General features: G+C 36.8%; 1 protein-coding gene across 4 annotated transcripts in view; it reads right to left on the bottom strand.

The window, feature by feature from the left end:
* LOC127436300 (MLX-interacting protein-like) overlaps window positions 1-12904 on the bottom strand; it is a 44941-nt gene that overhangs the window by 22041 nt on the left and 9996 nt on the right. The window contains exons 2-6 of one of the 4 annotated variants that reach the window (XR_007896363.1): window positions 4838-4874; window positions 3795-3901; window positions 3614-3693; window positions 3434-3524; window positions 2780-3297 (exon numbers count right to left, since the gene is read on the bottom strand). Coding sequence is in view for 2 of the 4 variants with exons in the window: in XM_051690383.1 (XP_051546343.1) it covers window positions 3278-3297; window positions 3434-3524; window positions 3614-3699; window positions 3795-3901 (304 nt within the window). In the remaining 2 variants the exon portion in view is untranslated. Of the gene's footprint in view, window positions 1-2779; window positions 3298-3433; window positions 3525-3613; window positions 3700-3794; window positions 3902-4837; window positions 4875-12904 lie in introns of those variants that run through there. The other 3 variants (XR_007896362.1, XM_051690383.1, XM_051690375.1) reach the window with 3 other exon arrangements.

A 12904-nucleotide genomic window follows, 5' to 3' on the forward strand; every position in this document is an offset into this window, starting at 1 on the left:
GCCTTTCACAGATATATCGGTATCAACGTATATGTTTACCAGTATGCACAGATATGAAAACTATTTTTCAGGACATTTAATGCATAAAACAATGCTTCAGAATTGGTGTCATAACGTAGTTTGTCTAGCAGAGTGCGCTCTGACTCTACTGTTTACAGAGCTGAGCTGACGGTGGTTCTGCAGACAGCAGACAATTGCGCGGTGGTGGATTGTGTCTGTTGAGTGTTGATTTCACGCTACACTGTTACCTAGTTGGTGAGATGCAATGCTGGAAAGTAAATAAACAACGTCCATCTTTTGCTCTCCGTGACAATGAGCTTATAGCTAACTAGCTAACCATGTAGCTACTTTCATTGCTAGTCAGCTGAGTGGAAGCTAATGTGTAAACATGTATTCACCAAACTGTTTTATTCAGGATTCGCAGTTTGGTACTCCCTTCAACTGAACAATTCCAGTCGTTGCATTTATAAAATTTAATATTTAAAAGTCAGATTTTCCACCGTTGAAAGTTTCCCCTGAATTTGAATAGCAGAATACGGTGTAACACCGTTGCCACTGTTTATCTCTTGACTCTGCAGGTGTAAATGCTTCTTGTTTTACATCCTGCCCCTAATTGACTGGCAGTATTAAAATAGTCAGCATTTGACTGATACTAAACAGTACTACTGATGTTTATTTAGCTATTTATTTTATTTTAATTTATTCTTTATTTAAATGGTCAGCAACTGTCTGATACTGAAAATACAGTACTGATGTTTATTTAGCTATAATTTTAATTTATTCTTTATTTAAATGGTCAGCCATTGACTAATACTAAACATACAGTACTGCTTTTTATTTAGCTATTTATTGTATTTTTATTTATTTATTTAAATAGTCAGCAACTGACTGTTACTGAACATACAGTACTGATGTTTATTTAGCTATTTATTGTATTTTTATTTATTATTTATTTTCTCAGTGTACATTTCTAGAATTTGTTGACAATGTATAATAATAATGTCAAATATTCTTTGATAAAAATATTTAAGAAAGCAGCCTTCTGAGTACCTTTGCATAGTCATATCGGTGCACAATCCACATAGAAAGTCTGTTTTCATTCCAGCTCAAAAATTAGATATATAAGCCACCATATCAGTAATCAGTGAATTTTCCCCCTCTAAAATCAGTATCGGTCTCAAAAATCCCATATCGGTCGGGCTCTATTGAAAATCACAAGCTAGTGCCAGCGCGGCTGCCTTTTTAAATGATTACGCAGAACACTAGAATTTCTGTTATATTTTAAGGCCATGTTAGTTGTAGTCGACTAGTCTGTGCTAGTTTGTGAAACCCCTACTGAATTCATAGTTCTTCTGGCCTAATTTGGCCAAAATTGGCTCTGCAGACCAGCAACCTACAAAGTGGACAACCAGCTGGCCCTATTTTTTTAAAGTACCAAGGTTCTTAATACTCTTAATACATTTTAACCATTTCTAACCTCTGTTCTCTCATGCCTTACATCCATGATCTCCACTTCACTTCCCTCCACATCATCTCTCTTGAAGTACATACTGCTACAAACCCTTTTTTTCTCCACTCTAGCCTTTACAACATCTGTCCAGTCTTCTGCATACCACTTGCTCTCAGAAGTGTTCTATACGCAAAACTCAGGCTGATTAAAAGAAATGGCACAAGTCAAAAGATCATACTGACTTGAGTTTTCTCATCTAAGAACAATTTGTTAGAAGACAAACAATTGGGTTTCAAAAGGGGACATTTCACATAGATTATCCTGCTGTCTGTAAAGATGTTCCATGTCCTCACAGGATTGCTGAAGTCAACTGATTTTAGTAACAGACCTTCCTATCTCTGTGTCAAACTAAAATTATGATACTGCCACCTTTCAATGGTAATTTTTTTTACTTGTAATTTTGCTACAAAATCATAGGTGAAAATTATAATTTATACCATTCTCAAAAAAAATATTGGATTATTTAGTAAATATTGAACTGTGGAATTTCATATTTTAGCTTTCATAATTTTTTGATGATCATCTTTCACCAGTAAAAAATATATCAAAACAACATTTTGCAGGGGCCTGGGTAGCTCAGCGAGTAAAGACGCTGACTACCATCCCTGGAGTCGAAAGTTCAAATCCAGGGGTGCTGAGTGACTCCAGCCAGGTCTCCTAAGCAACCAAATTTGCCCGGTTGCTAGGGAGGGTAGAGTCACATGGGGTAACCTCCTCGTGGTCGTTATAATGTGGTTCACTCTCGGTGGGGCGCGTGGTGAGTTGTGCATGGATGCCGCAGAGAATAGCGTGAAGCCTCCACGCGCGCTATGTCTCCGCGGTAACGTGCTCAACAAGCCACGTGATAAAATGTGCGGATTGACGGTCTCAGATGCGGAGGCAACTGAGATTCGTCCTCCGCCACCTGGATTGAGGTGAGTCACTATGCCACCACGAGGACCTAGAGCACATTGGGAATTGGGCCTTCCAAAACTGGGGAGAAAGAAAATAAAAATAATTTTGCACCAAGGACCTCTGGTTGAGTTGTAGTGAAATTACCCTATGGAAGGACCTTATTCACAGTAACGCCATCTTAATTTTTGAGGGGAATGACGATAAATCAAGAAGCAAGATGAACGTAATGTTCAGGAGTGTTCATGCCATTGGGAAGAAGGGAAGACAACACCTGGATTTCCATTGGATTTGTGAATAAGTGTTAATTACCCACCACCACAAATTCTCTGGTAATGACTGCCTTAAAATACAGAAACCAAATAATTTTTTTGCCGTTCAGTTTATTTTTCATTTTTTGAAAATGCATGATTCTAAACATGGTTATAATGAACAGGTTCTTTTGAATGTACAGCATGAGACATAACACATGACATTGTAGTCTGTAGGATTACAAGTTAATTACAAATGAACAGCAAAGCAAAAAACAAAAAAAAACAAAAAAACACTTGCTTTAAGAGCATGCGCATACAAATCAAAACAATGTTTTGCAAATTCCTTAATGCAAAGCTTAATCTATTACTGTATATCATATTATAAGATAATTTTAAAATGGAACTATTTGTACAATTGGGTACATATTGCTCAACTGCTAGCAATGCCAAGATCATGGGATCAATTCACAGGGGAACTCACAAACTGATAAAATGTATACCTTGAATGCACTAAGTCGCTTAGAATAAATGCACTGCCAAATGCATAAATGTCAATGTAACTAGTTTCTTACTGTGCCTCTTCAAAAAGTTTACAATCACCTTGAGAAGGCTGGAAAGGTCTTCATCCTTGTGCTTCTGTAACTGCAAAAATTTTAAACTTTTGAGTGCTTTTAATTCAATCTAATTTATTAATGCATTAATGTTGCAAATATTGAACACATGGAGACCAGTGAATGTAGAACAGTTGACAACAATAAATAACATCTTGAAAACTTACCCTTTTCTTGAAGTATTTTTCTCCACATGTGATACTCTCTGATGACGATTTCAATTCGCCTTTTCCAGTACTCCTCTTCTGTCGCTACTGCCTAATTGACAGAAAAGTTGCTATCATTAGAAAGTTACACGTATTTATAAATATATTTGGATTGTCAAGTGACACACTAAAAAGACTCACCTCTGTTGGTCGATGCACTCCTGAGTCCATATTGCCATTCAAAGGTGTGACAAAATGGCAAACAGGATTCTGTCTCTTCTCTACATCTTCCAGAGAGAGAGAGAGAGAGGAGTTGCAGACATAAATCAACAATCTATTTAAACATTTCGGAGCAATATGCATCTCTCATTGTTGGTCTTACATTGCATATACCAGGCTCTCCAGATAGCATTGTTGAGGCGAAATTTGTCCCTCCACAACAGCTTGAGACCTTTGAAGTTTTTCCATTTTGGTGACACCAACCTCCCACTTATAGACAGGGGACACAAAACAAATAAAATAATGGTCACCCATCTGAATTATATTACAAGATATGTTCATGAGCCAGAGATACAGTATGTTGTTGTTATCATTTAGAAGATACTTGCTTGTCAAAAGCATCAAAGTACGCAGACTACATTGTGAATAATCGCTCAAAGGCATAATAGTTATAGTATATAGTATATAGAAAAGCTCTTTTGCTGTGACTATATTTGCAATTTAGAAGTTATAGTCATGTTTTTACCCTAAAGTGTATTTTGGAATTGATGTTATGTGTAACTTTACTATGCTCTAAGAAAAAGGACAATATTTTTTTTTTCTAATAAACTTTCTTCATCTGGCTTGACAGCAATGAAAACTGATTTTTTCTGTAAGGATAAAATTATCTATTCAATTTATATTTTTTAATTTTTAGCAATTTCAAGTAAAATGTGGAAATTGTTCTATGGTGTGATTGACCTCATAATGAACTGTAAAATAGAGAGGCATATAAACATAATACAGTATGACGAAGAAATACAATTTAAATTTACTGGCATTATTATATCACTTGATTTATCATAAATCATAATGTATTTCTCTAAAAATCCTTACATTTTTGTCACCAATTGAGTTCTGCGGACTCACTCTAGGATTCTTGATGATTATGCTAATAAGTACATCAACAGGAAATAATGAACACATTTGGAGAGTTTTACTACTTCAATTATTTAATTGATTAAATTAATAAATTTGTGTTGAACTACTTCAGTGTTCAATAATTCAGTGTGCTATTCAGTTCCTCTGACACAGATTTTCACCATTAAATAAATTCACTTATTTGTGTGGATGCTGGCATATGGGATTCTAACTGTTGACAATGAGTACAAATAGCTTAAAGGAATAGTTCACCCAAAAATTAATATTCCCCCATAGTTTACTCACCCTTATGCCATTCCAGATGTGTATGACTTTCTTTCTTCTGCTGAAAACAAATTAAGATTTTTAGAAGAATTTCTCAGCTCTTTTGGTTCATACAATGCAAGTGAATGGGTGTCAAAATTTTTAAGCTCACAAAATCACAAAAGTCAGCATAAAAGTAATCCAGAAGACTCCAGTGGTTAAATCCATATCTTCAGAAGCGTGTGGTGTGAGACGCAGATCACTTTTACATTCTTCTTGTGTTTTTGGTGATTCACATTCTTCGTGCTTATTGACCCCTCCTGGGCAGGGAGAAGAATTTCTAGCAAAAAATGACTTAAATATTTATCTGTTTTTCACCCACACCTATCATATCACTTCTGAAGATATTAATTTAACTAATGGATTACTTTTATGATGCATTTATGTGCTTTTTAGAGCGTCAACATTTTGGCACACATTCACTTGCATTGTATGAACCTACAGAACTGAAATATTCTTCTAAATATCATAATTTGTGTCATACACATCTGGGATGGCATTTTGGGTTAGCTAGCTTGGGTCCCTTTAGTTCCTTGAAATGTCCTGCAGTGAGACAATATCCTGCAGTATGGCATGCTACACTCAATCTACTCTAAGCCAATTTAAACAGCATTTTCTTAAAATGATTATATTATATTATATTATATTATATTTGTACTTTTGTCTGCAGGGCAACTGAAATGAACTTGATTAAAAGTTGATTAAAAGTGGTGAAAAACTTTAGAAAAATGGTAATCAGGTACACTTCTAAATACACTTCCCCCTTATACAAATATATAAACTGTAACCTTGATGTTATATGCCCATTTCCCTCTGTTCATTACCCATTTATCTCTTCACCCTACAATTAAAATTTTAAATAAACTCCACATCAGATTTCATCAAGGATTGTTTAATCCGAAGGCGCTTCTATCTCTACACTTCAGGCCTTACAGCAGGGTTATTCAACTTCATCAACGAGCAGGCCAAATGGAAAAGTTCTTCAGGGCATGTGGGCCGAGCCAGAATTATGTTGTCAGCAAAAAGCTTCTATCTACAGATAACAGTCTGACATACAATATTTCTTCACTATATAAATACTACATCTGTGTTAGACTTCATCTTATTTTGTCATGAAACATCTCCACCTAGCAGGAACTTCTGACAAAAACATACAAAATCGACTAAAAAGTGTTTTCAATAATGGTCCATAACAGAGAGTAAATCAGACTGATGACATGTAAAAGCAAGAGCATTGCATCAACATATAGTGCCTCTTCACATAATTCTTTGACTTTGGTTGCAGTATTAATGCATTAAAAAATCAACAATAATAACATGGTAACACCTTACAATAAGGTCGTATTTATTAACATTAGTGAATGCAAGTATCATGAACTGAAAATGAACAATAATCTTATGAGCATTTATTAATATTATTTAATATTACTGATGAATAAAATACATAAAAATACAATTGTTCATTGTAAGTTCATGTTTGTTCGTAACATCTGTCATTTTAGTCATTTAATTTTCCCATTCAGTCAAACTGACGATTATTTCAAAACGAATGACTGACACACATTCTCCACACCGTGGAGCGGGTGTTAAGAGTCTTACAAGAAATAATAGTAGATATACAAAAAATACAATTTTTTACCATAAGCAAGAGATATAACTGACAAACTCACGCGGGCCACTGAAAATTCAAACAGGCCGGATTTGGCCTGTGGGGTGGCCAGATAAATAGGGCTGCCTTACAGTGATAACACGCACAACTGCTTTACAAAGGCAAAAAAGGAACACTGCTGTTTTAGTTCCTGCTCTGTATACAGTAATGATAATGGATTGATTTTAAAACTAAGGCCATTTCATGGGTATACAAACATGGGCTATTCTTAGATCAGGAATGACAAGGCTGCCAAGGGATTCCTACTATGTTGCCAAACCAAACAAGGCACATGGAAGTCCATGCAACAAGCTGTGCAACTTGATTCGGGTACAAAAACTAGAGAAAAGCAAGATCTTGCTAAGATAGTGTGGTTGTGTGATTTCCACCATGCAAAACACAGAGTTGAACATTTCTGAACAAAGAAATCTGGAAAAAAACAAAAAACAGATGACAAGTCAAATTAAAGTGTGATATTTCATAGCTTGAATAGCATTGGAATTGTATGATTGACAAAATCAGAGTTTGTTGTTGGATGAAGATGAACAGGCAAATAAAGTAGTAAATAAAAATAAAAACAACAAACATGCCATGGTCCAAATCCCTGAGATCACATTTTTCCCCATTCTGATGGTTGATGTGAACATTAACTGAAGCTCCTGACCCATATCTGCACTGCACTGCTGCCACACGATTGGTTGATTAGATAATCGCATGGATGATTGTTGGTGCCAGATGGGCTGGTTTGAGTATTTCTGTAACTGCTGATTTCCTGGGATTTTCACACACAGCAGTTTCTAGAATTTACTCTGAATGGTGCCAAAAACAAAAAACATCCAGTGAGTAGCAGTTCTGCGAATGGAAATGCCTTGTTGATGAGAGAGGTCAACAGAGAATGGCCAGACTGGTTTGAACTGACAAAGTCTACGGTAACTCAGATAACCGCTCTGTACAATTGTGCTGAGAAGTAGCATCTCAGAATGCTATTCTGAGTTGCGGGTTGGTGCTGTTTTGGCGGCACGAGGGGGACCTACACAATATTAGGCAGGTGGTTTTAATGTTGTGGCTGATCGGTGTATAGCGATATAAACAATATAGCAAAATCTCTACTGACTGACACTATATCGTTGCCATAATATTTATCATCATATCAGCCAGCCCTAATAGGCTAATTAAGAATGTGAAAGACGCTAGGCACTTGTGTTGCTGTTGACTTACATTCTGATGATTTATTTACTGACACCTGATTGACATTAACTGGACTTGTAAACATTAAATTATTGATGATTCTGCAAAAGTCACATATCATTAATCATATCAAAAGTGGGGAGGCCTCAGTTAAATGACCTGTCATGTAAAGGTAATCTCACTTAAAACTGATTTCATTGAGGCCACACAAGATTTTTTAAATGAATGATTTTGTTTATTTTTTTAATTTATTTTTGTAACATGAAAAGGGAAGTCTGAAATCACTGTAAACCATAAAATCAAGACATATTTTAATGTTTTTTCACATTTTTAAAGACATTTTCTGGAGATGTCCAGATAAATTCTCATTAACAAATCAAACTTTGGCCAAACATCTAAGTAGATGGTTAGCTCAAAAAATAATAAAAATGATAATATATAATTGTGGTGGTGGGGGCGTGGCTGAGCGCCGGCTTGTGAATGGAGAGCAAAATCAGGAGATGAGAATGGTAAGAATCACCACCTGGCAATGATTGTCTCTAACAGCTGTTTGTCATTGCAGTGAGAGTGGAGACGGGTTTTAAGAGCGAGCCGGGCGCCAGTGAGGAGAGAGAGCTACCCACACAGAAAACACCGAAAGAGCATGTGCTGAGTTTGCTGAGTTGTTTGAGTTGTTAAAATAAATTACCTGTTTGAGTTTAATCTCACCATCTCTCGATTCCTCCTTGCACCCCATCCTAAGAACTTTGTTACAATAATATAAATAATTATAGTCTTGACTACAAAAAAGCTATTGTTGATGTTGTCACACTATATGTGGTAAGTTGTCACAAGGGACCTGCCATTAAACTATTGGTGTAAGTTTCATGTAAACAACAAAACAAAATCTACACCTCTCTTTATAAAAGGCTTGTTAGCTTAATTAATTAAAGAGGTCCTATTATGCTTTTTGGGATTTTACCTTTCCTTTAGTGTGTAACAGCTCTTTGTACATGTAAAACATCTGCAAATTTACAAAGCACAAAGTCCATGCAAAAGGGATTATTCTCTCCCACAGACAACACTGCTCAAGAACTACACAAATCGCCTGGATTGTAGTCCATCCATTTCTTCCGTAAAGTATCTACGTCACTATGTAAAATATTTGCATAATGCCCGCCTAAGGGCTTCTTTGGCCCACCCTCAAACAAAGGTAGTTATAGCCGAGGCCAGGATGAGTTGGGTTAGTGTTATCGCCATGTTGAGATGATGCTGTTTTCTTCACTGCGAAAGCAAAACCTCTTTGTTTGGACTTCCAAAGGCAGACGAATTGAAGAATCAGTGGTTAAAATGTATTTTTACTACTATTCCTCAGCAGTACAACCACAACCAATGCTGGATTTTCAAGTCGGTTACTCCTGAAAGATGGTGCAGTTCCCACTTTGTTGGGACAATGTTAGTGCTTCAGGATCGCAACCTGTAAGTATGCTTTATTATTTGTGGATTTATCTGCTACCGAGTGTTCAAATGCGGAGTTTTGTGTTGTAGCTACGGTGTACACCCAGTGCGCAGCTGTAGGCCTCTGCTAACCCGCTAGCTAATGTTACTGTGTGCGTGCCCACTTTTAACTAGAATTGTGTCAAATTATGCAGATTGTTTGTCGTTCTTACTATCGTGAATAGTGATCAATTGTGGAGATGGATTTATTTTTACCAAAGGTAATTGTACGTCTGCAATCCACGGTAGTGCTCGGCAAACTTGCTATGTAATGTTATTGTTTTGGTAAGGCTTTACTATTCAGCTGTGGGCCGGCTTTTACCTAAAACTGTGTAACAAAATGGTCGATCTCAAGAGTCTTATATAATTATATACAATGGTGGCCAAAATGGAATAATGTACAGATTTTGCTCTTGTGGAAAGAAATTGGTACTTTTATTCACCAGAGTGGCATTCAACTGATCACAATATATAGTCAGGACATTAATAACATGAAAAAATACTATTACAGTTTGAAAAAAATGTTCAGACCTTCTTAAACTACTTCAGAGTTCTCATCAAAAAAATCACCTACATACAGCAATGACAGCTTTGCTGATCCTTGGCATTCTAGCTGTCAGTTTGTCCAGATACTCAGGTGACATTTCACCCCACGCTTCCTTTAGCACTTGCCAGAGTTGTGGCTGTCTTTTTGGGCACTTCTCATGCACCTTACAGTCTAGCTGATCCCACAAATGCTCAATGGGGTTAAGATCCATAACACTCTTTTCCAATTATCTGTTGTCCAATGTCTATGTTTCTTTGCCCACTCTAACCTTTTCTTTTTGTTTTTCTGTTTCAAAAGTGGCTTTTTCTTTGCAATTTTTCCCATAAGGCCTGCACCCCTGAGTCTTCTCTTTACTGTTGAACATGAAACTGGTGTTGAGAAGGTAGAATTAAATGAAGCTGTCAGCTGAGGAAATGTGTGGCATCTATTTCTCAAACTAGAGACTCTGATGTACTTATCCTCTTGTTTAGGTGTACATCTGGCCTTCCACATCTCTTTCTGTCCTTGTTAGAGCCAATTGTCCTTTGTCTTTTAAGACTGTGTACACCTTTGTATGAAAAGTCTTTTTTGCAATTTCAAGCATTGTATCACCTTTATTCCTCAAAACAATGATTGACTGATGAGTTTCTAGAGAAAGCAGATCTTTTTTTGCCATTTTTGACCTAATATTGACCTTAAGACATGCCAGTCTATTGCATACTGTGGCAACTCAAAAACAAACACAAAGACAATGTTAAGCTTCATTTAATGAGCCAAATAGCTTTCAACTGTATTTAATTTAATGGCAAGTGATTTTCTAGTACCAAATTAGCAATTTAGCATGATTACTCAAGGATAAGGTGTTGGAGTGATAGCTGCTGGAAATGGGGCCTGTATATATTTGATCAAAAATGACTTTTTTCAAATAGTGATGGTGCTGTTTTTTACATCAGTAATGTCCTGACTATTCTTTGTGATCAGTTGAATGATCTGCTATCGGTAGTCCACAGCTAACTTGCTCACTAACTCTCTAATACACCCGGTAATGTCCAACCGGAAGTAAGCCTCTGTTCTCCGTTCATAGCTCTGGCGAAAAAAGTTCGGCTACACCCATTCCAGCAAAAGATGACTAACTCAGATGCATTATGTGTCTTTTACTTGAAGCTTTGTTAGGTTCAAAAGTAATCAACGGTGTACTTGTAAGAAAGCTAGTAAGTTAAAACTTACCACTGTGAAACGTCCTGCTCAAGTCGTGCTTGTGAAGGTGGTTCGGGTCGATCAGCTTGCTCTTCCAAACTTTCATTATCGGACTCGGGCTAGAGCTGGTATGACAAAAACCATCGCCACTGTTACCATAGTTACAGTAGTGTTTACAGCTGCTCAGGAAGACTCCGGAGCTGAAAATCGGTTATGTAAGGGGCGTAACATTTCCGACACACGCTCTACGTGGTTGACCAATCACAACAGACTAGGCCAGCTGACCAATCAGAGTAGACTGGGCTTTTCTGAAAAGGGGCTTTAAAGAGACAGGAGGTAAATAAGAGCGTTTCGGCCAGAGTATGAAGAGAGGGGAAAAGCAATGTACAGTATGAGAAAAATGATGTGTTTTTTGAACATTAAAGCATGTAAACCTATTCTAGTAGACCCCCAAAATAAAAGTATGAACCTGTAAATTAGCATAATATGGGCTTTTTAAGTAAAACAATGGACCTTAATCAGAGTAGTGCCATATTTCTTTTTTTTTTTTTTGTAGAAACAAAAATGAGGCTGTGTGGGATAGTCCTTGTCTCTGTGTTTTTGTGGATGGATGTTTTGAAAAACATCTCATTAATTTCCAAAGTCAAAAATCAAATATGGCGCTACTCTAAATAAGTCTATTATGAGACACAAAACAATTCATGTAACAAAAATGGAAAAGGTAACCTATCAAAATATTTTTTTGGTCAGTATATGCTTATGATAATATCTCTAGACATTGCCAATCAAACTTCAGCAGCAGTTCAAATGTTATGGTAATGATAAAGTGTGTTGCCATAATGAGGTGACCTAACAAAAAATGCGCTAATAATAGGGATATCCATTACAAGTGAGCAAAAAATTATTGCTTCATCTTACATCAACTAATTTAGTTGTCAGAATTGATAATTAAATCCATGGTCTCACAAATTTAGCATCACTTGCAGTAATGAGAATGCAGTGTGTCAGAAACAGGTCACATAGACACAACTGCAACTTTTTTAGTGGAAAAAAGTGAGGTGACATGTTTCCAGCTATCCATGTTTGAACTTCTCTTGCTAATGCATCATGGCAGAATTAGCATTTATTTCACAAAAAAATTTTGTTTTAAAAAGGCAGCCAAAAAAAAGTGTTGGGATGCAGAGAAACAGCTTGATGGACACCAGGTTTTTTTCATTTTATTATTCAGATAGTGATGTTTGGAACATCAATTAGCCTAAATAATTTGTATTTACTATTAGGTCTAAGGTACAACATGCATTATTGAAATAAAAAAATAATAACTGTTCATACTGCATTTAATAGTCCTAATTTTGAAGCTGTACACTTTGCGGTAATGAGAAATTAACCCAAAAATTCTTTAAAAATCAAATACATTATAAAAGTATAGTTCCGGTCCTGAGCACAGCTCTGACCTCTTCACAGAACTTCTGTTTGTATCACTCTGCAGCACCCATAACTGACAGTTATTCTTGTTGCCTAGCAACATTCTGTTTACTGCCAGGGACTATATGGCTACACCCATGTCAGTGTTGGACTCAAGATGGCGCCGAGTATGGCTGCTGCGTTGGGAGCTCCGACACAACGTGGTAGTGTTTTGTTTGTTTTGTTTACAGTTCTTATGTTTTTTGCCTTGGATGTTGTCTGCTTTATTGTCTATGACAGACAAACACTTTTGGACACTGGTTCAGCAATTACACACCATAAACTAGACTTCAAATTCCTCAATGCTGACCCGCTGTTTACAAACACGCAAGCGGACCCCTTTGTCTGTGCTGCTCGGCCGCGGAAACGCAGGAGGAAAAGGGAAAACAGAGCCAGCGTTCTCATCAGAGTAAGACTCCGCGCAAATCGAGCCCCGCTACCCAGTATTCAACTGGCAAATGTTCAGTCTCTGGATAACAAGCTGAAAGCGCGGATCTCTTTCCAACTAGAGACGAGGGACTGCTGCATTATCTGCCTTACGGAAACTTGG

The sequence above is a fragment of the Myxocyprinus asiaticus genome, chromosome 4 (genome assembly GCF_019703515.2).
Source record: "Myxocyprinus asiaticus isolate MX2 ecotype Aquarium Trade chromosome 4, UBuf_Myxa_2, whole genome shotgun sequence".
NCBI classification, from domain to species: Eukaryota; Metazoa; Chordata; class Actinopteri; order Cypriniformes; family Catostomidae; genus Myxocyprinus; species Myxocyprinus asiaticus.